General features: G+C 40.0%; 1 protein-coding gene across 18 annotated transcripts in view; it reads left to right on the forward strand.

Annotated features, from left to right (window-relative positions):
- The window catches only part of RIMS2 (regulating synaptic membrane exocytosis 2), a 738,692-nt gene that overhangs the window by 699,742 nt on the left and 12,442 nt on the right, over window positions 1–26,508 (forward strand). The window contains exon 1 of one of the 18 annotated variants that reach the window (XM_067537374.1): window positions 22,411–23,172. The exons of the other annotated variants lie outside the window; for them this stretch is intronic. Coding sequence (XP_067393475.1) covers window positions 23,043–23,172 — 130 coding nt within the window. The 5' untranslated portion in view covers window positions 22,411–23,042. Of the gene's footprint in view, window positions 1–22,410; window positions 23,173–26,508 lie in introns of those variants that run through there. 18 annotated transcript variants of the gene reach the window in all.

The following is a 26,508-nucleotide window of genomic DNA, read 5'->3' on the forward strand; positions in this document are numbered from 1 at the left end:
TTTTTGGTAGATGGAAGCGGGTCCATGTGTTAGGATCGAAGCCTGGGAGGAGACCTCCTTTTCTCCATTTCTTAATCTATAAAATTAAGAGATTGATAGGTTTAATTAGTTAGACCAAATTATAGTTTGGGTGCAACAGAGCAAAGACAGGGTGCAGTGAGCCCCTTTGTCGCACACACAGACCTGGTTAGAAGGCAGCTATAACTTGCCTGGCTATGCTCAGGAGCACAGAGGTGGAGGTTGGATAGCACTGCTGGCAGAGTGTATTAATCTAGTAGGTGTGGAGCCACTTTCTGAGAAAATGCTGGCAGTGGAATGCAAGAAGAAATGCAGACCTAAAAAGACCTTCCCGTTACTGCACTAGCCCTAGCATCCCAGAATGCCCCCTTTGCTACTACTTGAGTATTAGAATTGCTGGCCACACCAGAGTGCTGTAGATGCTCAGAAAGCCATAATTTGACCCTCACTTTCTGTAAAACTCTGTGAGCCCCTTTCAAAAGAGGCACTGCATACAGACAAAGGAGGAGGAATAGTGGTATTAAAAATGTTTTAAAGTCAATGTGAGTAATGGTGCTGAGCTTTGTCAAGTGCTTTGAGATCTGAGGAAAAGCAGTATATAAGAGGTAGGTATTATTATCATATTAATATACAAGTCAAATATATCAGGCTATGAGTGAGCGAAGCAGTGGCAGTGATGTGGTTAAAAATGTACTTGTTTTGTCAAATGACTTAATTCATCCATGAAAATCACTTCAGCCATTTAATTCCGGGCACTATTTAATAGGCATAGGAAAGAAACATCATGTGTAAAGCAGGTGCAATTGCAGTGGACACTGGTTTGGATTCTTTTTAATTACAGCAGTTCACATGTAACTCCAAAGAAGTCAATAATGCCACTTAGACAGAGGCTACTGAGAACAGACTCTTGCCCTATCTATATCTGAAATTGTAAACGGATTTTTTGAGCACAAAATAGTATTTCTATGGGAAAAACAGAAAAAAGAACAAAAATAAGTCTTCTTATTGTATCATTCTACATGGTATAGTTGAGTTTCTCATTTTGTTTCCTTTATTCCACTTCTTTATTTTGCTGAATATGTGCATCAGCTTTTCTCTGTGTGTCTGTCCAGTCCATGCAAAATGCTGTTGCTAAATTCGCCTTCTTTGACCACTGATCTAACCGCACCACTTTGCTGGCTCCCTGTTTTCCACTGCATCAAATTCAAGTTTATCCTCACCTTCAATGTCCTTCACAACTCTGTCGTATACTACTTATTCTCGTCTCTTATTTCATTACCTAGGTTCCCCCATCTCAACCACTTTTTTCTCCACTTCTCTCACACAACCACTTTTTCTACCATTCCGACCTTTACACCTCCTTGAGCTAGTTGGTAAGAAAAGTAGCCTCTTCTCCTCCAAATTCTTCCTCAAGACTCACTTTTTTTGTGATGTCTTCAAATAATCAAACAACTCATGATGGCTAAGTTGAGTGGCAGTTAATGTTAGCAGATTTATTTATTGATTTCAAAATATGTAAAAAGCCCCAAATCATCAAGCTGTGCACGTTGTGAGTATATATGGCCATGTGAACTTCCTGCTCAGAGTGAGGAAAGGAGGTCACTGTTGGACAGAGAAGAGAATAGATACATATGTATGCAGAGATGGCAGAGCTCAGCTGCAGGGAAGAAAGAACATTATTATTTTTCACGTGAGCGGGAGGGAAGTGATGGATTAGGATAGGTTAGGGAGTCTAAATTTGGATCAATGTGTCTGATCCATGATGGAGAGGGGAGGAGCATTTGGCAGTTTGCACTATCTTTTGTTCTTGTGGAAGAGTTAAACATGATATTAAAAATAGAAGTGCAGTGCTGAGGAGCAGAGATTTTAAATGAAGTGTCTGTAAGAGAGCAAGGTAAGAGGAATGACAAATGTGTCTCCTATTGTACTCAGTTACCCTTCTTAAAGTTTGCTAAACTGGTAATGTTATCACCATCTCCTGGCTTCACTTTTATTTTCATTTATTTGTTTGTTTATTTATAAACACTCCTTTTCCCTCTCCAAAACAATCCACATTTAGCTTTGCCTCTGCTTACAAACTTGCTGACTGAAAGGACTGTAGTTTTGTTTGGCCCAGAATATGTTGCCACTTGCTTACCTTCACCAACAGCTTGTGGCAAACACAGGGATCAGATCCGGTGGGATGCTGAGCATGTGCAACTCTCAGAGACTTCAGATGAAGTGAGTCTTCTGCCACAAGGCATTTTATTACCTCTTGCTGAACAACTGGAACAAATTAAAGTTATTGAACATTAGTAGCAACGGCTTTTTGAAAGCACAACATTGCATTAACTTTGCCAGACATAAAAGTTCTTCTCCATGGATTTGGCTCAGTCTCCCTGACTAGGATGCTAAATCAGATTCTAGAAATGAATTGGGAAATTATACCAAATTGAGAGAACCAAGCCTGAAATAACTTGTCTAAAGCATACTCTCTACCTCCCTTCCCCCACTTATTTCTAAAAAGAATCTGTTCCATATTGAAGTCTGTCACACTGAGCAAACTTTACTTACTCAATGATGTCACAGAAATTCTAAATAAGTTTCCTTCTCTTTCAAAGAAGACAAAATTATATCTTCATGGCACCTCTTTTAAAAATTATTTATTTTGTAAAATGTACTTCATTCATGCTCTTAGTTAAAAACAATTTAAAATATAAATGTTAAATTAGACTATCTATAACAATATTCTCCTCATTCACTGAGTCCAAAAGGACTATAATAACCTTTAATTCCCCCTCCCCTCCATAACCTTTCTTATCTCATATCCTCCTGAAAAGCCTAGGGAACAAGATAAGTCTTGCAGAGTCCCCGGAAAATCAGCAAACTCATGCTTTGTTGGATCAAAGGGAAAACATGTTCCAAAGTTGATGGTCTCCTACTTAAAACACCCTGCTGCCGGGCCTTTCCTTTTTAAAACTGAAGCCTTAATAGCTCAAGTGCCTCAACTGATCTCAGTTGTGGAGGCATTATGTGGAGAGATGGTAGTTTCTAGAGTAGCTGTGATCCAAACAATTTAGGACTATAAGTTAAAAAACATTACCTTGAATTGTACCTGGAACCAAAGCAGAACTCAGCGCAGATCATTGGTCATAGATGTAATGTCCTTGTATAGAAAATATTGCTAAGCAAACACTCAGCCTCATTCTGCACGAACTGCAATTTCCAAATAGCCTTCTTCCTTTGTGGCCCCCACATAGAGGACCTTGCAATATTACACTCCTGACATGACAAAGGCATGGAGAGCTCTGGTGACATCCCACAGTAGGAGAAAATTCAGCTTCACCAAGTGCAGATGGGGAAAAAAAAGCAGTTTTGGCAACTGTTGCTATCTGAACATCCAGTAGCAGTCAAAAATCTAACAAGGCTCTCTGGTTTGCACCTGAATAAGAAAAGACAGACAAGCTTCTCTGTTGCATTCTCTGGCTGCTTTCCCTAACCCAGAAGCATAATTTGGGTCTTTTTCCAGACAGAGTATCATCCAGTTAGCTCTTATCCAAGGCCGATCATAGACCCTGTCAAGATCCGGTGAAAGAAAGACAAAGCAGAATTTCATCTACATATTGCAGACACAACTGATTGATGAGCTCTTCACTAGCTGCCTCGTATACATGCTGTGTCTCTTAAATTTCCACACCTTTGCCATGCTTCTTAAATAATGTTCCTTTTCTCAGCTGATTTTTTTGTCTATGGAGAATCCCATTGGTTTCACTGTCTGCCAGTCTATCTGTATGGATTCCTTTATGCAATTAAAGCCCATATTTTCATTCAGTAATAGGCCCATTAGCATCTTTTTGCACTGGCCGCATGGGGGTAGCCCCAGAAATGCCTAGAAGAGAACAACTTGTAAACTGGCCATTCCTCATCCCATTCCAACTAATTAGTGCCTCTCAATGAATTCTCTCTGTCTTATACAAAAAACAATTACACTATTTCCATCAAATCACAGAATCACAACGTTTTCTAATTAATCCTGTTGATCTCTCATTCTAACATTTGCTTGGTATATGCCAGAAGAAAAAAATCTATCTTATTTCATTGTTCACATAACCTTGGGTTGTCACTGAAATCTAAGATTTCAATTCTCCGTACAGATGTGGTTGCTGGATTTCACTGACTAATTATTACTGTACCTGTGCTTCATTACCTGCTTGATAATGTCTTAAGCACTCACTTTTCCATGTCCTCTCATATAACTTAACCTACTTTTAAACAATTATCTAATTTGAAAAAAGAGCTACCCTTCCTACCCATATATTTTTTCCTGTCTCCATACCCCCCAGCCTGCAGCAGAAAGAAGTGAAGGGTATGGCACAAGGGCAGGACATATCCACCTATCCCAGCCCTACCTGAGGCTCAAACTTGAGTGTCCAAAGTAGGTGTCAAAGGCCTCAAACCTACAGGGTGCCCTTCACTGTGTAAGATTTGGGCCTAAATCAATGATTACCCATAGGTCCCTAACTTCATGCACCCAGGGTTGAAAATTGGGGTGCTAGACCACTGCACTGAATAATATTTTTTCATATTCAACTTCCCCAAAGATAAACTCCTAAAAAATATATCTTAAGAAACAATATAACAGTTACATTATATTTTTTTCACTCACTTCTTAATTTTCAATTTCTCCAGAAAACTTTTGTTGTCTTGCTAAATCACTTCAAATCTGGCAATGTGTTCTAATCCTTTCCTTCCTCTGATACCAGCTCCTCAGTCAAACTTCCATATTGTTTTCTTTCTCTCAATATTGTTCTCTGTTCCAATATTTGGATTGCGGTTGATTCCTCCAACACCTCCAACATTCCTCCAACACCAGCATAGCTCCCTGACCATCCAATTCCATGGATGCTGGAAATCAGAAGTTTATATATGGTTTATTCAACATAGATTATTCTAGTTTCTAAAGAACCTTTCTTATTCTACACTTTGCATTGGCCCATGCTGGGTTTTATTTGATTCTTTATGGAAGTTTGATCTTCTTATCTTAAGATTGGCTTTTCTTCACTCCTGTTAGGCAGGCTTAAGATTTCATTAAATTGTTTCTCTTCTTATCTAATCCTGTTTAAAAAATTTTTGTCTTCACATGGCGTTCTCTGACCTCTGTTATACCAATGTAGGCGTGATTTTCAAAGCAGCCTAAGGGCATTAGGAACCCAACTCCTACTAAAATTCAGTGGAATTGGGCACCTAATTACATTAGGCTCTTTTGAAAATCATCACCTTAGTATGGAGAGACAAGATGGGTGAGGTAATATCTTTTATTGGACCAACTTCTGTTGCTGAGAGGCGTGAGCTTTAGAGCTTACACAGAGCTCTTCTTCAGTCCCCTGAAGTCCATGGAGTGACTCCAGGTTTAAATATATGTAGATATCAGAAGCTGGCCTCATATCTGCAGCATTTCCCTGGCTTGGGCTGAGTGGCTGGATAGCTTTTGTATAAAACTGAGTTTATCCCTTTCATCCAGCTAAGTTTCAAGCTAAGCCATTTGATTTACTTTTGTCTGTATTAATCCATTGTAAGAGGAAAAATCTACATATTTTTTTTGTTGCCCCAAGATCTAGAACTGGGATTTTGAAAACCTAGCATAAGAGTACATTTACTTCAATATACTGTGTGTTATTGTCACATTGCAGGCAGGGCTGGCCCTAGATCAAATGGCGCCTCAGATAACGAGTGTCTTTGATGCCCCCCCCATTTGTTAAACTTTTGAATACCTTATTTTTTCTTGCATTTGTAGCCCGTTCCATGCCTTTGCACTATCTGCATGCATCATTTATCCCTGTCATATAAGACAACAGTTCCCAACCTTGAGGCAGGGGACCAAAAATTACAGGGGGACTGTGAGGCTTCAGTAATATTGAGTATTGAGATTGTTTAGCGCACCCCCCCCCCCCCATGGCCTGTGCTGACCAGGCACAGCAGCCCTGAGCTCTACACCAGCCAGAGCAGGAGGAGCAGCCCCCCCAAGACGCATGCTGGCTGGTTGTAGCCGTCCCGAGCGCCGCACTGCCTGAGGGCCCAGCTGAAGCAAAGAAGCAGCCACCCCATGGGAGCAGCAGCCCTGACTCTGTAATTATGTAATTTAGTGTTATTATTATTGTCATTATATGTGTTTATGGCCAGTGGTGGTGGGGCACATATTTTACCTACTGTTAACTATTGGGGCTTTCACTCAAAAAGTTTGGGAACCACTGATATAAGATGATAAATTTGCATGCTAGGATCTTTAATTCTGTATTTATTCATGCCATATATAAACAGATCAAATCATTTCTTCTAAGGTTATAGACACTTTTTAATTTTAAGAATAACTGAAATGTTCTTACATCAAGAAATTGAACTCTGCACCAACACTGGGTGGACCAGTATTAAAAAGTGTCCCTTATTAATCACTACTTACACTCTTAAAACACAAGTACTTTTTCACAATAACACAATAACACCAGGTTCACAATATCGCAGCTGGGTTCTCACCTCACTTCAGTTAGTTCTTATATCTCACTGACTGACTGTTGATGCCACACCCCTTATATACCCATGAGGACATGGCTGACAACATTCTAGGAGGTTCGAGGAAAATGTAGTTCTCAAAAAGTCTGGAAGGTTCCGGGAGATTACTGAAAAATGAATCCACATACAAAATACCTGAAATATTTTACTTTAAACATTCTATTTTCCCTTTTGTCGGTAACAACAAGAACAGCACCCTAAGCCAAGCGTCCCCCAAGTCTGGAGCTCCAGGCAGTCACCTGGGTCACCTGCCTTTAAATCTGTCCCTAATTGCAGGGACTAAAATAATGTTAAAGTTCATTTATCACATTTAAAGGTACAGAACATCTTGCCTCTATTTCCAAAGACTGGTGAAATATATCCCAAGTTGTTTAGTAACATTTGGCAGTTACTAAATATGGTCAGACTGGGAAAATTAAGTGAGGTGTTTTTGTAATTCACTAAGCTATAGTTGAAACATTATCTAGGAGGCCAGATTTGTAAATTTATGGCAATGAGATGAGAGTTGAGAACTGTCTTTTATGCACATCATAATGGGCAGATGCAGGAAAGTTGTATTCAAATAATCAATTTGCATTAGTGAGTTGAATCTAGTCTAATTGGATTTTGTAGAGGTTTTAAACATTATTAGAAGGCTATACATGAATGCTGGTTCAGAATGCTGATAAGTGGCTGGCATTTATTAAGTCTGCAAAAGACTTTTTCAGAAAGTAACAACAGCCAGAGTGTTCATTCATCAAAAAGGGCATTTTAATTTACAAAATGCTTGTCTTCTTTGTTCCCAAAACTGATGTATTTTGAGAATAGGGAGAGAGAGCAGCAAAGAATTATTGCTCTGATTATGACTGTACTCAGCACCCAAAATTCCCAATAGCTCCTACTGAACTAAGTAAGAGATACAGTTTCTCAGCTGCTCTGGAAAACAGGAAATATACCTCTGTTGAAATTTATGGAGAAACAATTTAACAGTAATATAGTTGTATTAAAATCTTATTTTTGTTTATTATTTTAATTTTGTATTTATTGTTTTACTTGCTAGTGTTGGAAGGTACCTACAAAAATATATACCACGAGATATTACAAAGATAAGAGCTATAGTCCTAAATTCTAGAGTCCTGTTTTCAGTCTGTTCATTCTACTATCTGTGTAGTCTTGGGTCCTTTTCTCATTGTCTGGGTTTAGTTCTTATTTATATGACTGCAGGTAGTCCCATTATGGGACCCCAAATGGGGTAGTTTTCCTTTAACTTACATGAAAACTAAGGTACCAAGTTTAATCTTAAACTGTCAGGTTTTTTTAAATGAAATTGAAATTCTTTGGGGAGCATCTTAAATCTACATAATGTTTGTGTGATAATGATTGTGTGATGTGACCTTTAAATTAACAGATATATGTGTGAAGATACGTACCCTGCCACCTGCCTCGTGGCTTCACATTTGAAGATGTGATGGTGTATCAGTTATTCCACCTCAAGGCTGTAATGTTTGGATGGAACAGTTCATTTTAGTGATGCATGATGATGCTAAAAATGCCTCCTTTTGGCCAAACCATATACTACTCAGCTCCAACTAGTAGCAGTGTGGATTTGATGTACAATGCTGTCTAGAGTGAAAAGGGTTTTTATAGATTCCAGGTTATACATTTCAGTAAAAAAAAAGTACTTTATTTTGCTGGGAATCTAATGATAGAATTTGGCTGCAAACTATTACATCTTTAAAAACAGAGCACTTTAACCATATTGTGCTCCTGTTTATCCTGGTATAAATGCAGAGTAACTCCAATGACTTCAATAGAGCTCCTCTGGATTTACACCAGAGTAGCTGAGAGCATACTTTTGCCCTTGACTATATTAAATACACAGAAGTACTTAAAAAAATTGTCAGTGATCTGACAGAAGCAACAGAATCAACAAAATTCAGAATTAAACTTTCAAATCACCTTTAAGATCAAGAATACGAGGTATGATACTACACCTAGCCTTTATAATGCTTAACTCTGTTCAGAAGTTATTTGTGCTATACTGCATGTAAAAGTTCTGAAACAAAAAAAGGGGGGGCGGACATATGCTATATTTACATTTCAGTACCCATAATCCTTTTTATACCTCCAGAGTTTCAAACCTGTGGTAGTATCTGACTTCTGACAGGAAACTGATTGCCAGAATAGTGTAAGAATTTTTCTACTCACCATATAGCCTCATCCTTTACACCTCTGTTTTGTTAATACTTTTTAAAAGTAGATTTTTAATGGAAATGGACCTTTACTTTTATAGGATCTGATCCAAAGTCCATTGAAGATAAGATTCCTCCCACTGACCTCAGTGGTCATTGGTCTACCTATCTACCTTAGATAGATACCCTGCCTTAGAGTATTATACTGCTTCACCTTATTATAGTATCTGAGCACCTTCCATGTAAAATCTATAGAAATAGTGAAATCACTAGTGAACTTAATGGAATTACTGTCACTTCTCTCTTTTCAGGGTTAAAATTCTCCTTAGAGGAGGGCTTCTGATTTTTTTAATTTGATTAATTTATATATATTCTGAGTTTATTTAGGTTGGGGGGTTACATTTATTGGGGGGTTATTTAGGTTGATTTCTTTCGGGGGGGGAGTTGGTTTGGTTGTATATTGGTTGGTTGGAGATCTTGAACAGAAGAAATGCGTGTCGGTATTGTGAATGCCACTCTTACACTGAAAAGGCCCTTGGGAATCAGGCTGCAAGATACTGCCAGGACTCAGCTACTATAGTGATAAGCACCTAAATAGATCTTACAATTGTTGTTCAGTTCTATAAAATAAAACCAAAATTTGAGATTCTGTCAGTTAAAAATTACGTTGGTTGGAAAAACTGATGAATATTGGATGGGTCCTGATACACACCGACAGCTTTACAAACTCCAGTTCTTGTAGACAGTGAGTTAATGAATGACTTTTTATATTAGGGTGATCCTTTAGGGAATTGAACTCTTGGGAGATGAAATCCACCCCCAATGTGCAGACAGTCCTATGTGCCATATAAGGCTCTTTGTGCCATTCAGCCCTACATTAAAGCCCCAGTCCTGCATTTGGTTCCACACTAGACTTCTGTACCCACGTGGAATCCCAGTGAAGTCCATGGGTCTAAACGATTAAGGGCTAATGGCATGAAACACTCCTATGAAGTCTTGAATGCCTCAACACTCGCTGAAGTCAGTGTCCAATGCACATTATCTGTTGTGTAAAGAAAAACAGACCATTTCATTATGCACAGAGGTTGCATCCATGATTAGCATTTAGTGGACTTTTACGTTTCTAAAGGTAATGTCAAAATTAGGGCATAGACTTTCACATTCAAATGTCTCATTTAGGTGCTGACAACTAGATTCTCCAAAAGCTTTCATTGCTTGATGACAATGAACTTTTCATAACTTGAAGTGCCATGGCTGACTGAACATGAACTTCAGCACTAAACTATCAGCATACCTTGTGTGTTCTTCTTGATACACACTTCAGTGATTATCTTAGTGGGAAGTGGTACCTAAATTATTTTGTTTTCTGTGTCTTCTTTTTCTCACCGTATTGTTTTCATTTGTTATTTTCTTATGCAACTTGTAACGGCATTATACTGGAATCTGTTTCTGTGGCCAGCTACCGTCAAAAATACCAGCATATAGTTCAGAAAGCGTTTTTCCACAGTTTAATTAAATAATACCAGTGGACTGACGCATTAACACAGCTACAATAACTCTATGCATCATGCATCAGAGGCTACTATAAAGTCAAAATTTTTAGACAGCTTCTGCCATTTCTGAAGTGAAGTCTGAATTAGGTGTGGAGACGTACCATGTCTCGTAAAGACATGGTTTCAGAAACCAAATTCAATTACACTGTAGTCATCTAATGCATTGTATCCCTACAGTGTGGAATACGTGCCATTGTAAAGAAACAAATAGGAATTTTTTTTTGTGAATTCCTTCAGATTATTTTTAATCTGAGGGCTCTGAAAGGTTATAGAGTACTTTAGACTATCTGGATTTACGTGCTATGTAAGAAGGGCAGACTAGGGCTGGGTTTACACTGCTGGCATCGTACTAAAACTTGCGTATCTCCTGTCGACTTACTATCGTTCACTTACTGCAGTGTCTCCACTGCGCTGCATCAACAGGAAATGCCCTCCAGTTGACTGAGCATTACTCTTTTCAGGAGGGTGGATGTACTGCTTTGGCTGAAAAGCACTTCTGGGATCGATTGTGCGGGTCTCCACTGCCCACTCAATCGATCCTGCTGCATCAATCTGTGGAGCCCATTGCAGCCTCAGCAGTGTAGACATACCCTAGGATTGAATGAAGAGAATGGACAGTCTGTGTGAATTTGCAATTCTTTACAATCTAAATATTATCTATATATATATTTATATTGTTTTGTTTATATTTTTTCTCAAATATATTTCTATTAAAAAGTATGTAATTTGATTTCCATTCACTTTCTTTTCTCATCCCTATTGAAAACATTATGAAGTAACATATTTTGCCGATCTCCTCCCCAGTTTGCAAATTGTCCTGTGATCTTCAAGGTGCAAAATTATTTTAATCAAAACAGCATTACTTTAACTGATTTAAGTATTCTGCTCTGGTTCGGAAGCCTTAATTACTGTTGTTCTATAACAGTGTGCCAATGCATGATAGGCCATTCACATGGTCTAATTATACAGTGTGTGGCTTAGCCTACTTTGTAGTTTCTTTATAATACGAGGGAAATGGTGAGGCTATTTTATTTAAATAAAACAAAAAGTCTTCAAGTTTGGCAAAGGTTAAAATAATCCATAGGGATTTTTTTTTTCAGAGATCCTTGATGGTCATTAAGGCATAATAAAGGAGGAAGGATCATGTGCAGAGCTACTAATTCTGCTGACTTATTTTCTTTTTTTAAATCTAAATATTTAGCATCTACTTGGATTTCAAAATATCTAATCTAGAGTGTTATTTTTGTTGTTGTTCAGTTTTTTTTCATAAAAAATCAACCGATTTTAATTATTTTTCCTTCTCAGGTTTCTGAGATTTTTTTTTCTACAGCTCTCAAGAGTTCACTTTTAGAGGTTGAGATGTATGTCTTCAAAAGGGAAGCAGTGATGATCACTTAGAGATCTTCAAATAATTGCTGGTCCAATCAGACACTTACGAATCAGGATTTTCAGATTATCGTTATCAGGGCTAAAGTCATCCATTGAGAGCAGTAAACTAACACTTGGGATGAAGTTGATCCTCAAAGTAGGAAATTAATGAGAATCAAGAGAATGGAAAATCTACTGCTGTCAGTTATATAGCAGCAAAAATATTTGAGTTTATATCAAAGTATTAAATGCTGGATGTTCAGAAAATATCAAAAACTATTGAAAAAAGAATGAAAATGATATCAAACAAATTGCTATGCAATTACTCCAGGAATGCTGTGAGAGAGGTCCTTGTAATGGTAAACTACATGGAGATAAAAAAAAAACCCAACGAGAGTTCTGTGGCACTTTAAAGACTAACAAATTCAATATTTGCAGGCATAAGCTTTCGAGAGATTTCAGCTCTCTTCTTCAGATGCAGTAATACAGAAAATAGGTAACACAGAGGCATCTTATAGATATCCAGGTGCATTGAAAACAATGGGGGAGGTGGAGTCCGGTGCTTAAGACCTAATGACAACCATTGAGTAGAAGGTGAGAATGGGTGAGCAAAGTAATTTACCTTCGGTAATGAGATAGCCACTCCAAGTCTCTGTTTAAACCCAGTTTGAATGTGTCAAGTTTGCAGATCATTTCTAACTCAGCAGTTTCTCTTTGAAGTCTGTTTTTGGAGTTTTTTTGGAGAAGTACAGCAACTTTTAGGTCAGAGACAGAATGCCCTGGGGAATTCAGTAGGGTGCTTCAGGTTGGTGGGCTGTCTGTAAGCTTATAATTATATAAGCAAATACTCACCAGCAACCTTACACCCTACAAAAAATCCTATCCAGGAACCTATCCCTGCAACAAACCCCGTTGTCAGCTCTGCCCACACATCGTCTCTAATGATATCATCACTGGTCCTAACCACATCAATCACACCATAAGGGGCTCATTCACCTGCATATCCACTAATGTTATATATGCCATCGTGTGCCAGCAATGCCCCTCTGCCATGTACATTGGCCAAACTGGACTATCACTACGCACATGGAAAAATGGACACAAATCAGACATAAAAAATAACAACATCCGTAAACCAGTGGGAGAACACTTTATTTCCCCAGGGCATTCTGTCTCTGACTTGAAAGTTGCTGTACTTCTCCAAAAAAACTCCAAAAACAGACTTCAAAGAGAAACTGCTGAGTTAGAAATGATCTGCAAACTTGACACATTCAAACTGGGTTTAAACAGAGACTTGGAGTGGCTATCTCACTACTGAAGGTAAATTACTTTGTTCACCCATTCTCATCTCCTACTCAATGGTTGTCATTAGGTCTTAAGTACCGGACTCCACCTCCCACATTGTTCTCAATGCATCTGGATATCTATAAGATGCCTCTGTGTTACCTATTTTCTGTATTACTGCATCTGAAGAAGAGAGCTGAAATCTCTCAAAAGCTTATGCCTGCAAATATTAAATCTGTTAGTCTTTAAAGTGCCACAGAACTCTCGTAGTTTTTGCTGTAGACAGACTAACACGGCTACCCCTCTGGAACTATTCTACATGGAGATAGGAGGACAGTAGCTAACCACTGAAGGCTAATCCTGTATGGAAAGTACCTTTAATTTGTAAATTTTTAATTTATTTATTTATTAATTCAAGATTAGTCTATTAATTGTATAGAATTTGCTAAACAGCATTCTTAAATCAATAAACATTTTATATCTCAGTAAAAACAAAACCGTAGGTGAATGTGACATACATTAAAACTTCAAACATGTATGGATCCATACAGAAAAATGTCAAAACTAAGGCTATGTCTATACTAGGGATGTAAAACCCTAACCATTTAAATGGTAATCAGCTCTTAAACTGGGGGGGAGGGGAGCAGCAGCTGGGCTTGGCTCCCAGCTGCTTTTGCTCCGGGGAGGCGAGGAGCCCAGCGCAGTTACCCCCAAATGTGCAGTGGATGGGGGTGGGGGAGGGAGTCGCAGCTGGGCTTAGCTCAGCTCCCTGCCAGTGACAGCTGCCCAGCTATGGCTCAGCACGCAGGGCAGGGGGAAGCTGCAGCTAGGCAGCTCTTGCTTGGCAGTGAGGAGCCAAGCCCAGTACAGCTCCCCCCCCCCTCCCAACACACACACTTTTAACCATTTAAACGTTCATTTTTAGAATGTTTAAATGGATTCTTAATTAAACAAATTTTTACATCCCTAGTCTATACGTGCAGCGCGTATGGTGAAGACAGGAGAGAGCTTTGCCATCGGCATAACAAAACCACCTCTGCCAGCGACATAAACTCTCCCACTGACATAGTGCTGTGCACACGAATGCTGATGTTGGTGTAATTTAAGTCACTCAGGGGGGTGGAATATTCACACCCTTGGGTGACATAAGTTTTTCTGACATAGGCTTTAGACTGACTGTAGGACTGTAGACATAGAATGCAGACATAGCCAAAATGTGTTTGAGGGATAAAAATCACAGTTGTTTAAAGTAGGAATCATTTTAGGTTCACAGTGAACAGTGAGCCATATCCATTATTCTTTCTACTACATATGTAAGCCAGTATATAATTATTACACTTTAGGTCTTGGAGGTGCTAGGCATCCCCCATTCCCACTGATCAACCTCTCATAAAATACTACAGTGCAATAGTAATACGCTAATTTTGTGTACTTAGACCTTGATTCAGCGAACCACTTAAGCATGCACTTAAATCCCATGGAGGTCAGTGGTTTTAAGCACATACTTAAGTGCTTTGTTGAATCAGGACCCAAGTGACAGCTGTGGGAGCTCAGCAGATCTAAAAATCAGACCATATACATCTCAATGGCATTTCCTTTATGGAATGTAAATTTGAGGTCTAAAATAAGTGCACAGCATAGTCCGTATGAAATTGCATGTGGAAAGCCTTTTAAAGTTTTTACTGTTCCAGGTTTTTTTAGACCCTGGACTGAATAATGTTCTGATGGCTTCAGCACATGACAGTCTTCTCTGGGATGTGAAAAACTCCTTTTCTGGAGCTCTTTGAAATTCAGAGTAGTCCTTTGAAAGTGTTTCTAAAATACATTTATTCCATGCGAGTTCCAACACCAATGTGGTGCAGGTCCTTAAGAAACCTTGTTTTGGATGGCTCTCTGTTTTATTCTCTTGGTCTAGCTGAGTTTAAAAGTCACATTTAGCAAGTTAACAATTTTATTCTGAAATTATCAGTTGATACGATATTATGAAAAGAAACATATGAGTCATAGCCTATTCAGAACCATGCAATCTCTCACTTGATCAATCAGGAAAAAACACTTAATCTGTCACCTCTAAATACAAACAAAACACACTATCAAATAGCACACATTGAAACTCCAACTTCACAAAATCCTTTGCGGAGTTCCAAGATACAGTTATCAAAGAAAGCTTTTACATTTTGCCAAGTGTTTATCAGTAGTCATATATTGGAAGAATTCGGTCATTATTTTTGAGTTCTGTTATGAATGTTTTGTCATGCATTGCTTTCAGTGGTATGTCCAGCACTATTTTCCTCAGACTAAAATCTGAAGGAAAGTCTTCAGTGGTATGAGTCACTATATATGCTGTTAGATTCAGTTGACATCAAACACGTTTCACATGATGTGGGCAACATTTTATGGCTTCTTTGTGTCAGACTGTTTTTTCCTCTTTCAAACGTAAGAATTCGTTTATATCTCAGTAAGCGTGCTATTGAATGTGGATAGGCTACAGACAGACTTTTGAAGGACAACTGAAAAAAATCTGTTGTTCTTGAATTTAACTGTATTTATAATTAACACAATATTTTTCACCACAAATAATGTTTCCTCCAGTGAATATTTTTAGTCCTTTGTTCTAATATTCCAGAATAAGGTAATTGCAGGCTTCTCAAACAAATTTTCTCTTTTTCTTTTCTTAATAGCTTGTTATATCAGCCTATGAGCTCCTTCAAATGGTTTCTTTATTTTAAGGACCAATTGCTTTTCTCCTTCTGGAACTGCATTGGCAGTCTGAAGCCACTCACAACAACCTGCCAAAGCCTGGGGGCTGGATAGCTGCTGGGGGTGCTGCTGTACCCCCCTGGCTTGAAGTGGATTCCATTATATACCAGATTTGCTGTTTGGTTCCATGGCTCTCAGTACCCTCACTATAAAGTTGTTCCTGCACTCAGAGCTGTCCCTAGGGTACAGCAAATCGGGGTGACCACCCTGGCCCCCGCACTTTGGGGGGCCCTGCACTTCATGCCAGGACCAGGTTGGAGGCGAGCGGCTGCCACCAGGTCTTGTCTTTGTGTCTGGACCGGGCGGGAAGCGGGCAGCTGCAGCCTGCCTCCCACCTGCACAGCAGGACCAGGTAGGAGGCAGGTGGCTGCTGCCAGGGTCCCGTCTTCGAGCCGGGACTGGGCAGGAAGCAGGCATCTGGCTTTATGCTGATACCGGCTGGGAGGCAGGCGGCTGCAACCTGCCTCTCGGGTCCGCACCCCTCTAGGGATTGCCCTGCCAGCACCCATGGGTCGCGGGGCAGGAGGAAGGAGAGGTTCCTCACAGAGATTTCCTCCCGCAGAGCTCCTCCCAGTGGTTTTAAGCATGGGAAGGGAGGGTATGGTCCAGAGTAAGGAGGCTTAATAGTCTGTCCCATAACTATGTGGGATCTGTCCTGGGTTTGGTTCTATTCAATATCTTCATAAATGATTTGAGTAATGGCATAGAGAGTACACTTATAAAGTTTGCAGACGATACCAAACGGGAAGGGATTGCAAGTGTTTTGGAGCACAGGCTTAGAATTCAAAAGGATCTTGACAAACTGAAGAAATGCTCTGAAATAAATAGGATGAAATTTAGAACAAATATAAAGTACTACACGTAGGAAGGAATAATCAATAGCCCAAATACAAATGGGGAATGACTGCCTAAGAAGGAGATCTAGGGGTTATAGTGGATCTCAAAAACTAAATATGAGTCAACAATGTTATACTGTTGCAAAAAAAGCTGACATCATTCTGGGATGTATTAACAGGAATGTTGTAGGCAAGACACTAGAAGTAATTCTTCCACTCTATTCATCACTGGTAGGGCCTCAACTGGAGTAAATGTGTCCAATTCTGGGCATCAGATATAGGAAAGATGTGGACAAATTGCAGAAAGTCCAGAAGACAACAACAACAAAAATTATTAAAGGTCTAAAAAAACTTGACCTATGAGGAAAGATTGAAAAAATTGGGTTTGTTTAGTCTGGAGACGAGAAGCCGGAGGGGGGACATCAATCTTCAAATATATAAATGGTTGTTATAAAGAGCAGGGTGATGTTATTCTCCTTATCCACAGAGAATAGGACAAGAAGTAATGGGCTTAAATTGCAGAAAGGGAGGTTTAGGTTGGACATTAGAAAAAACTTCCTAATTGTCAGGGAAATTAAGCACTGGAACCCATTACCTAGGGAGGTTGTAGAATATTCATCTTTAGAGGTTTTTAAGAACAAGTTAGACAATAGCTGTCAAAGATGGTCTAGATAATACTTAGTCCTGCCTCAGCGCAGAGGACTGGACTAGATGACCTATCCAGGTCCCTTCCAGTCCTCCATTTCTACGTTTCTATATTTGGCCAGCTCTAGCAAGTAGTATTAGTTCTTCCTTTTCCAGAGTACCAAATTAACACCTTGGATTGTAGCAGTCTGTGTTATGGCCGCCAGCTGCTCTGCCCTGTGGGCTGCAACATTTACAAAATCTTCACAGTGCTGCAATACTGTGGCATCTTCTAACACACTCCTCCTGCTCCCTGCCCCAACCTCGGCACACAACATACACCAGAGTTGTGAGCGGGTCCTCAGAAGGCAGCTTTATGGCTATATTCTGTACTACCTGCTTGGTTTTCAGAGTTCCTTTACACTGCACCAGCCCTTTTACCTGGCATAAAAGGGCCAGAGCAGGCATGAGGGTCTCACCCAGAGTGCAGTTACTTTAAAAAAAAAATCTAAAGAGAATTACCATCCCAAGTGCTTCTGAGCCCTGCATCCCATTAAGCTTGGTTTCCTGGTTCAATTTGAAGGACTAGCAATTAGGAGAAAGAAATCTTTTCCTTGGCAGCTTGAGTACATTTTCACAGATTTTAAGACCAGAAGAGACCATTAGATCATCTAGTCTAACCTCCTGTTTATCACAGGCCATTAAATGACCACCAGGTAGGCCTGTATTAAGCCCAAGAGCTTGTGTTTGACTGAATCATATCTTTATTGAAAGGCATCCTGACTTGATTTGAAGACATCAAGAGATGGAGACTCCACCATGTCCCTTGTAAGTTTGTTCTAGTGGTTAATCACCCTGTTAAGTAGAGTCATTGACACACAATAAATATGGAATCCCAGGATGCCATTTTTTTGTAATCACAAAGCAGAGTAGGAGGGCTTTAAAGGCCCAGTGCCTCCAATGTGTGTTTATAGGGTTTCTTATTCATACTATGTAGGGGAAAGAAGCACTCAACAATTGCTTTCATAGTTCTGTAATACTGCACCAGAAACATTCATGAAATACCCTATCCTATGAATGGAAGTTTCTCAGGGCATCAGATACATTAAAAGCAGAGGTTTGACTTGGATCCATTTGACCTGGATTCTTGCTATGTAGCGTTCCTTGTAGCAAACTACTAGAAAAAATGTTAAAGAAATGTGGTACACAGCAACGTTGTGTTTTTGTCTTGTTCCTTGGCATCAAATTCTGATTTTGGATGTGTAGATGCAGCTCCAGTTCACTTTGCTGGGAGCTCCACACTCTTGCAGCAGAGTGCAGATTTTGGTGTGTAGGCATTACACTGAGAATCTGACACAGTAAAGCTGAATATAGTGGGGATCATTCCTGGATATCACTCCTATTGTTCTAGAGTTCCTTGTCTATAATATATATATATATTTTTAATTGACTTCATAGATTTTCTGGAACATTTAAAGTGATTTTCATGTTAGGAGCTGATTTTATTGATAATTGCCTGTCAGTGTTACAACCCCATACTCTGTCCAGCTTATATTTTCTCTTCTTTTATAATACAAAAGGTGTACTATAAATTTCCTGATAAGGTTTTAAGGAAGATGGCAGAAATAGATAAAATAATAGTATAAATCTTCTGACATGCTTGAAAAGCAGATTCTATTGTTTGTCCAGACTTCTGTAAAAGTCGCAAATGTTAGTTGCTCAACCAGTGTTTTGTTTTCCCCTCTGTGTCCCTATCATATTTCTTTTCATTTTTATTCCACTGTTTTTATGGAAATCAGTGATAGTTCAACTGAAGAGTAACTAATATTTATTGTTTTTTACATTTCACATCCCAAAAGGACTCTTCAGTGAATAATACAATAAATCAAACCATGGGCAATTCTGTTCAGTGTTTTGCAGTACTTGCACAGATCAAATATTTTATTTTTAGGGCACTTAAGTTTTTATTAATGGGGGGGATGTTCTGTAAACTCAAAGGCCATTTTACATCTCTGCTTTAACCATTTATTTGAAGACAGGACTTTTTAATCAGGGATTTCATTACTGTATTTTAGAGATTACTTTTATATTTTAGGAGAGATTTAAATTTTAGAGTGAGCTGTAAACAAAAAAAGTTTATTTGCAGTCCATCCTTAGCTTGAAACCAAGTTTATCTGCAGCTTACAAGTAATTAAATGTGATGCAGAATAGTCCCAAATGGAGAGGATTAACTAAAGAGAAAATTCTGTAGATGTTAGCTCTGACTAATCCATTATTTGGGTAAATTGGACCTGCTATCCCAATTATAGAAAAAGAACCAATAATATGCACATTTGCTATTTTTCCCGTCAAAGGGGGAATTTAGCCCTTAAATGCTATCGATGATTTTATAATAGAAACTAATATATAGGGCCCCTTTACAAAGCTCTGGCAGTGAAAATGGGCTTTGAAGTGGCATAAATTACATTTACATCCACTTTGAAGCCTCCTTATGCTGCCTGACTGGTGTGCAAGGTGTGTGTGTGGAGGGGAGGGGGGGAGGTTCTAAGCATAAATGACAAATAGGTCCAAGTAGGTTGTGACCCGTATGTACCTAGGGTAGCCTGAAAATGCCAAAGTCAGGGCAGGCTGTAAAAGGAGAGCAGATTCTCCCTAAACTGGTGGCTAAAGTTAGATTTCCCCACCAGTCACAAACAGTGCTTCTGATTCCCCACACTGGTAATCAAGAAGCTAAAACAAAAAGCTACACAGCCCACTTTATTGCATTTCAGTCTCTGGCTCCAAATCAGCAAGGAGGTCCAGTAAAGAGATAAGTTATTTAAAACCTCTATTCACTTTACCAAAATGTTCTCCCTCCCCAAATGGTCAGCTTTATTACAAGATCAATATGAGTTTGGATCTTACTCAAAATACCATGCTGCCAGCCAATCCTTTAGTATATAAAACTAAAGGTCTATTATTAAAGGTAAGAAACAAACAAGAAGAAAAATGTTAAATGGTCAAAACAATCAGGTACATTTAAATGACTTCAAAGTCCATATATATCAGATTCTTAGCAGTATTAGAGTTTGCAGGCTTGACTGTTCCTCTGGGGTACATCCAGTACTTGGATGGGTCTCAGTTCTTTGTTTCATAGCTTCAAATGTAGAACAGTTGATCCAGAGGTAGAAAGCAGGAATGAAGAAAAGATGAAAACTGTGAAGCTGTTTTTTATGTCGTTTTGCCATGATGTGACCTGTTTCAAACACAAGCCCACCACAGCACATGTGCATGGAAAAGCACTTGGAGTTCCCTCCTGTTCACCGGCATATCTCTATAGGTCCTGATGACTCATAGGCTTGTCTTCCTAGGATCACTGTATAGCTAGCTTATGGCTCTTGATTGTCTCTCAATCAGGCTGGACAGTGTTGAGACTAATATGTAGGGGCACAGTAGCACAGCACGTTTTAGATACAGAAATATCACATATTTATAGCTTACAATGATACACATATAGATGAGTTTATCATATTCAGTAAATCATAACTTCCAATGATACCTTACATGTCATATCTTTTATGAATTATTGCAATTTTGCAATATTGATATCGATATTATGAATGGTCACTCATATACCAGACAGCATCTCATAGGTTTATCATTGACAAGGAATATACATAATTTTAAATATACTGCATGGAATATTTGCTTTTTGTTGTTCTAATAAAAATATATAGTGATACACAGCCTTTTAAAATATAAAGAAAATGAGGTAATATCAATGGTTAGCTGAATATGAATACAGCATGTGATGTTACAGACAAAATTTGCCACAGAGTATGTCTGCACTGCAATGTAAACCCAGGGTTAGTAAAACTTGAATTAGCAGACCCTGGATTTCTTAACCTAGGGCTTGAGCGTCCTGTCTTTTGTAACCCCAGATTAGGAATTGTTGAACCCTGCATCCCAACCTGGGAATCCAGTGTCTATACTGCATTATGTGGGTCTGAGTCCAACCACCTATATCTCAAACTTCCTAGTGCCCTCCCAAAATGTGGCTGCTCTAGCCCTTTGTGCATGGCACAATGTGGAAAAACTTGTGTGTCCAGAGGACAAAGAATGTCAACCTGTGGGATTGTGGAATACTCGGCAGAATCCCAGAGCATAAATCCAGTGGGGCTGTGTCTACACTGCAAAGCAACAGGGCTTGAACCCTGGGTCTCGACTTGACTCAGATGTGGACCCTTCACCCTGTGGGATCCTGGAACCAAGCCCTGGGTTAGCGTGATTTGTGTGGACAGAAGGGGGGGTTAGGCTTGAACCCGATTTTGAATGCTGGGTTTACAGGGCAGGTATACCCACAGCCTCACTTTAACATTCAATTATGTACTCTCTTGTGGAAATTTTAATGTCAGTTTTTTTCTTGTTTAGTTGCTCATGAAAGAAAAGCAAGGTTTTTCCCATTTATTTAGTCATATCTAATATATAATTTATTAGGAATACTGGATTATAATGATTTTGAAATGAAAACATGATGCACACTATAAAAATAGCTAGCAGCACATGGTTACAAATACACAAGAATCACTTTTTCTGAGTGCAGAGGGACCATCCCAAAGTGATTTTTTACCAGTGTGGAAGAATAATAATATTGACCATTTATAACCATTATTATTATCTAAGCATAATAATAGGCCTGACCCTATAAGCATTCTGCATGAAGAACTTCAGGTAGGCATTTTGCATGCAGGCCCTAAATAATAAATTATTATTATTTATTGAGGAGTTAATACATAACATTAAAAACAGTTTAAATGTTTCATTTACTTGTCAGTAAAGACATGGGTATAAATAGCCAGTGAGGAAGTCCATTTGTATGCTGAGTTCTAAAGCAGTTTTGTCAACTTGATGCCTCTTTTGCATCGTCTGTAGAATAATTCATTTGTTGTAGAATAATTCATTAAATACAGTAAAAGTTTTATAATGGCCCTTTTTTACCGTAGCCGGGGCTTTGGGTTGTTTTGTGTTTAATATCCAAGTACTACAAATTCCATGAATAATGCTACCAGATTGCATCACCAGGGAGACAGTGACTCTGAATGTTATGATGCCATTTGACAAACGTGGGGTGAAAAGTGTGGAATAACAACCATGAAGTGACAGCCTGTCTGACAGGAGAGCGGAGGAGACCCATGACATTCAGAGGCGGCAGTGCTGCCCCATTAGGAGCCCCCCGCTCGAAAACGTAAAGTAGAGCGACAAATGGGGGGGGGGGGGAGCAGATCTTGACACCAGCTGCTCTCTCGCCATCTGTCTCGTCTCTCCGCCTGCGGCCCCTTTCCCGCTGCTGATACCTTCGGCTTCGCGTTTTGGCGGAATCACTCGCTAGCTTAACTATTAACAGAGAGCGGAGCCGACTCCCGGGGAAGGGCCGAGTTCGCGGCGCGCTCTCGCCTGTCCGTGCTCCTGCCTTCACCCCGCGCACTCCGGACTGACTCCCGGCTGCCAGCTGGGCGCTCAGCGGCAGGCGAGCCGCCCAGTGCACGCCACGCCACGCGGCTGCGGCTTTGGCTCCTGCAGGCGCGGCTCGCTGCCTGCCCCCCTCCCGGGCTGGGCTGCGAGACGCCGGAGCTGCTTCGCTCCCGCTCCCCTGAGCCCGCAGCAGCCGCCGAGGGCAGAAGGCAGCAGCTGGGTCTAACGCCGAGCGCGGCCGCCCGCTGCCGGACTGACTGACAGGCGCGCCTCAGCCCCGGCCCGGCAGCCCCTGAGTGTCCGGGGGGGACGGGGACACACGAATAAAGGGGCCGCCTGGCCGCTCCCGCGGCACCTGCTGCCGGGCTGCGCACCCCGCCAAGACGCCTCGCTTCCTGTACCGCGCCAAAGGCCGGTCCGCCTCGTCCAGGATGGGCCGGCAGGGGACGGGCGCAGGGCGCAGCGTGCAGAGGTCCCCGAGCCGGAGCAGCCTCTCCGCCTCCTTCGAGGCGCTCGCCGTCTACTTCCCCTGCATGGGCTCCCTGGAGGAGGACGATGGCGGTGAGGAGCCGGGCGATGGGCGGTGAGACGGCGGGAGGGGGGCAGCTGGGCTGAAAGCGGGACGGGCTGAGATCAACCCGTGCGCTGGGGACGGGGAGCGCGGGGAGCCGGGCACCGTGCGAACTTCGCCGCGCGGGGCGGTGGTGACCGGGGAGCGCTCGCTGGGCCGAGGGGGGAGGCGGGGCTAAATTAAACTAGCGCTCGAAAAGTGTCACTTCTGCTCCTGAAAGGCCGCGGTTGGATTCTGACCGGGTTAGGCTGCTGCGGTGCTTAGCTGTCGAGCTGCGCTTTCCCCCGTTTAGATGAGAATAGCGCTGCGGAGCTCGACGGCAGATTGTTTTCCCTCTTGCCATTGCTTCTTGTTTACATGCCGAATATGCAGCGTTGAATCTGGTGTGTGTTATTACACATAATGATACCCTGGGTTAAGAACGCAATTAATGACACCCTGCTTTGCAAGTCAGAACTGAGCTGTAATTTAGATGAAGCCTTTTACATGGTCAATGATAACTTTAAGAGTAATTTTGACATTAGATCATTTGCTAAGCATTAGTTATACAGAAAAGTGTTGGTGGGTTTTTCGGGTTTATTTTCTTTAGTAAACTGTCTGGAGAGCAGTAAATACAGTCTTCTAAAATGATGTTGGCAATACAGATCTTGCCAGCAGTTCTCCTTAGTTTGTAGTTAACACACAAATTCCAAAACAGTAATAATCCGTTTTGAATAATTAAATGTTGTCCCTGTTTAACACTTCCTTGGTAATTCATTTTATGGATGTAGGCAGAAGACCAGTTTTAGAACCAGATCCTGTAAATCCTGGTTTATGCAAATAATCTCTGTTCATGAAAGTAGCCCTAGTGAATTCAGCAGGGCTATTAGCATAAGTATGATTTACTTATGTGAGTTGCAGGATCAGACCCTTACGTGAAAAATAATGGAAAAATATTTTCCCAAATAACAGTAGTAAATTAATTCAAGTCAGATTTGACTGTAGTTAAAATAGATTATAATTATAATGGAAAATTAGGAAAACCGAGCTACCTAATAAACACAGAGCTTGAAAAACAAAATTGTATCTATTTGTCATTTACCGTTTGGAGTGTATGTATAGAACATTTGTGTGCTTAAGCATGATACGAAATTCTTGCCAATATATTGGCATTTTCATAATTTTACAGACAGAATTTTTTGATATTTTATTAGCATTTATCATGAGGAATTTATGGTTTATGTCTTCAGAAATAGTAATTAAAATATGCTCCAGCTATTGGTAGGTTTTTGGAAATATAAAATTAGAGTAGCTGTATTTGTGAAATACCAGTAGACAAAAGTGCATAAAGCTCAAGTGTGTACAGTATATAATCTGTATGTAAAATACATATATACACACACATCAGCTTCTATAGACGAGAGAAATCTGATGTTATTCTCCATTCCCCAAGACCCTACCCTATGGCCATCTTTCCTTTCTGCTGAGAAAGGTAGGTTGGGGTTCCCTCCATATCCCACCAACACTGTTCCTTGGGCTGGCTGGAGAGATTAGGAGGGAGTGATAAAGAGCACTTCACCCAGAGGCTAAATGTGCTGCCATTGCAGTGCTATCATGCCTTCCTCACCCTAGAGCAAGGGACTGAAACACCCCCCAAAATACTGCTGGTAGGCCATGGAACTGATCACAGGTGATATTAACAAACAAAAACAAACTTCACAGTTGTAATAAAACCTTTTTTCTTGTTAAAAACATGCTGTTTTTAAAGCAATTAAATTACCATGAATTATGCTGAATATATTTAGATTTTCTTTTAAAAGAACATCTCTGTACATTGCAGAACAGTTGTTCTTTCAGTTTCTAGCATGGGTTATAACAGTAATTATATGTATCCTGTCTCATCACCATGGTATTGGTGCACCTACTTATTTTATTTTGGCCTACTTACTTTGTTTCTCTAGGTAAATGATTACTATTCAGTTGATACTTTTGTATGTTAAAAACTGTCAATCGATATTTTAGTGTAATTTCAACCACCTTAAAAAACTTTTCTAATGAATGGTTAGTAAATCAAAAGAGGAACAATTAGAATATCTAATTAAAAATTAATTGACATATAATCCTTCCTTTACTTACTTTGTAATATTAGTTTGTATATTTTCCCATTCAGATTGTTTTTTACTCTCTATTTGAAGAAAAAAAAATTGTATGTACACTTTTCAGAGTTTTGTTAATCTCTAATAACTGGCCGTGTTCTGAGTTCAGCCACACATGGCAGTAATTCTCATGTAATTTAGATGAAAACATTGAAATATGTTTCCCATATAATTTGTATAAAATTGGGTTTCTGCTCCCTGATATTTTGAATACACATGAGGTTATAAAGGGAGTGAAAAGGCATGGAAACTAAATACTTCTCTCAAAACACTCAATGAATCTGTGAAAATAAACAGATGTATTTGATGGGCTCCAAGTAGCCTCTGCACTCAGATCAGGATCTGTCATATTCCAAAACATTTTATATAATTATTTTCATGTGCTGTCAGATCCCATAAGTAGGTGTGGTTTGATCCAAAGTGAGCAGTATACACCAACAACTCCCCTCCTCCCTCAAATCTTTTCATGCAGTCATTTCATGAGTAAACTGTTCCAACCCTGAGGTTGAATAACTGCTGCATGTGGTGCGTAGGCAAAAGAGAGCTGTCTCACCACGTGAGTTTTTACAAATTTTTTCAGCTAAATCAGACATAATAGTACAAATGGAAAATCTGTCTTATGGGACATTTGTGAGGATTTGTGATACTGACTGGAGGACCTTTGGTTCATAAACCATTGAATTGATTACTTTCACATATATATGTATTTTTACACCTAGAAAGGAATAACATGGATAATAATCTTCATTTGAGAACTAATCAAAGTGTAAATCATTCACATTTATTAATAAGAGTTAAGCTACTATTTTGAATACCATGTTTGTGAGAACATAGCACAGTGGAAATTAATTATAGAGAGAAAGATTTAGGCCCTGACTCCCCCCTACATTCAAACTGTGCTCAAATATTGTGGAAAAGGATGGACACAGGGAGCTCCCTGATTCAGAACCACCTCACCCTCAGTGCAAGTCAGGTCCTACCCATGGGTAGCCCTAGTTTATGTCACAGGGAGCTTATGACGGTGGACAGTTGGATATAACAAAACTCTACTTCACCATATCCCCTCCTCAGCCTGTCCCCTTCACATCTCTCTGCCAGTACACCACAACCCCTTCTTTCCCCTTCGGCAGGGGGTGGGGATGTAATTGGGCATAGAATGTGGCAGAGGCAGCTCAGAGTTCCTCTGCACAG

This window comes from Emydura macquarii, unplaced genomic scaffold, assembly GCF_026122565.2.
Source record: "Emydura macquarii macquarii isolate MOO-44397 ecotype Brisbane River unplaced genomic scaffold, CSIRO-AGI_Emac_v2 contig_383, whole genome shotgun sequence".
Classification (NCBI taxonomy): Eukaryota; Metazoa; Chordata; order Testudines; family Chelidae; genus Emydura; species Emydura macquarii.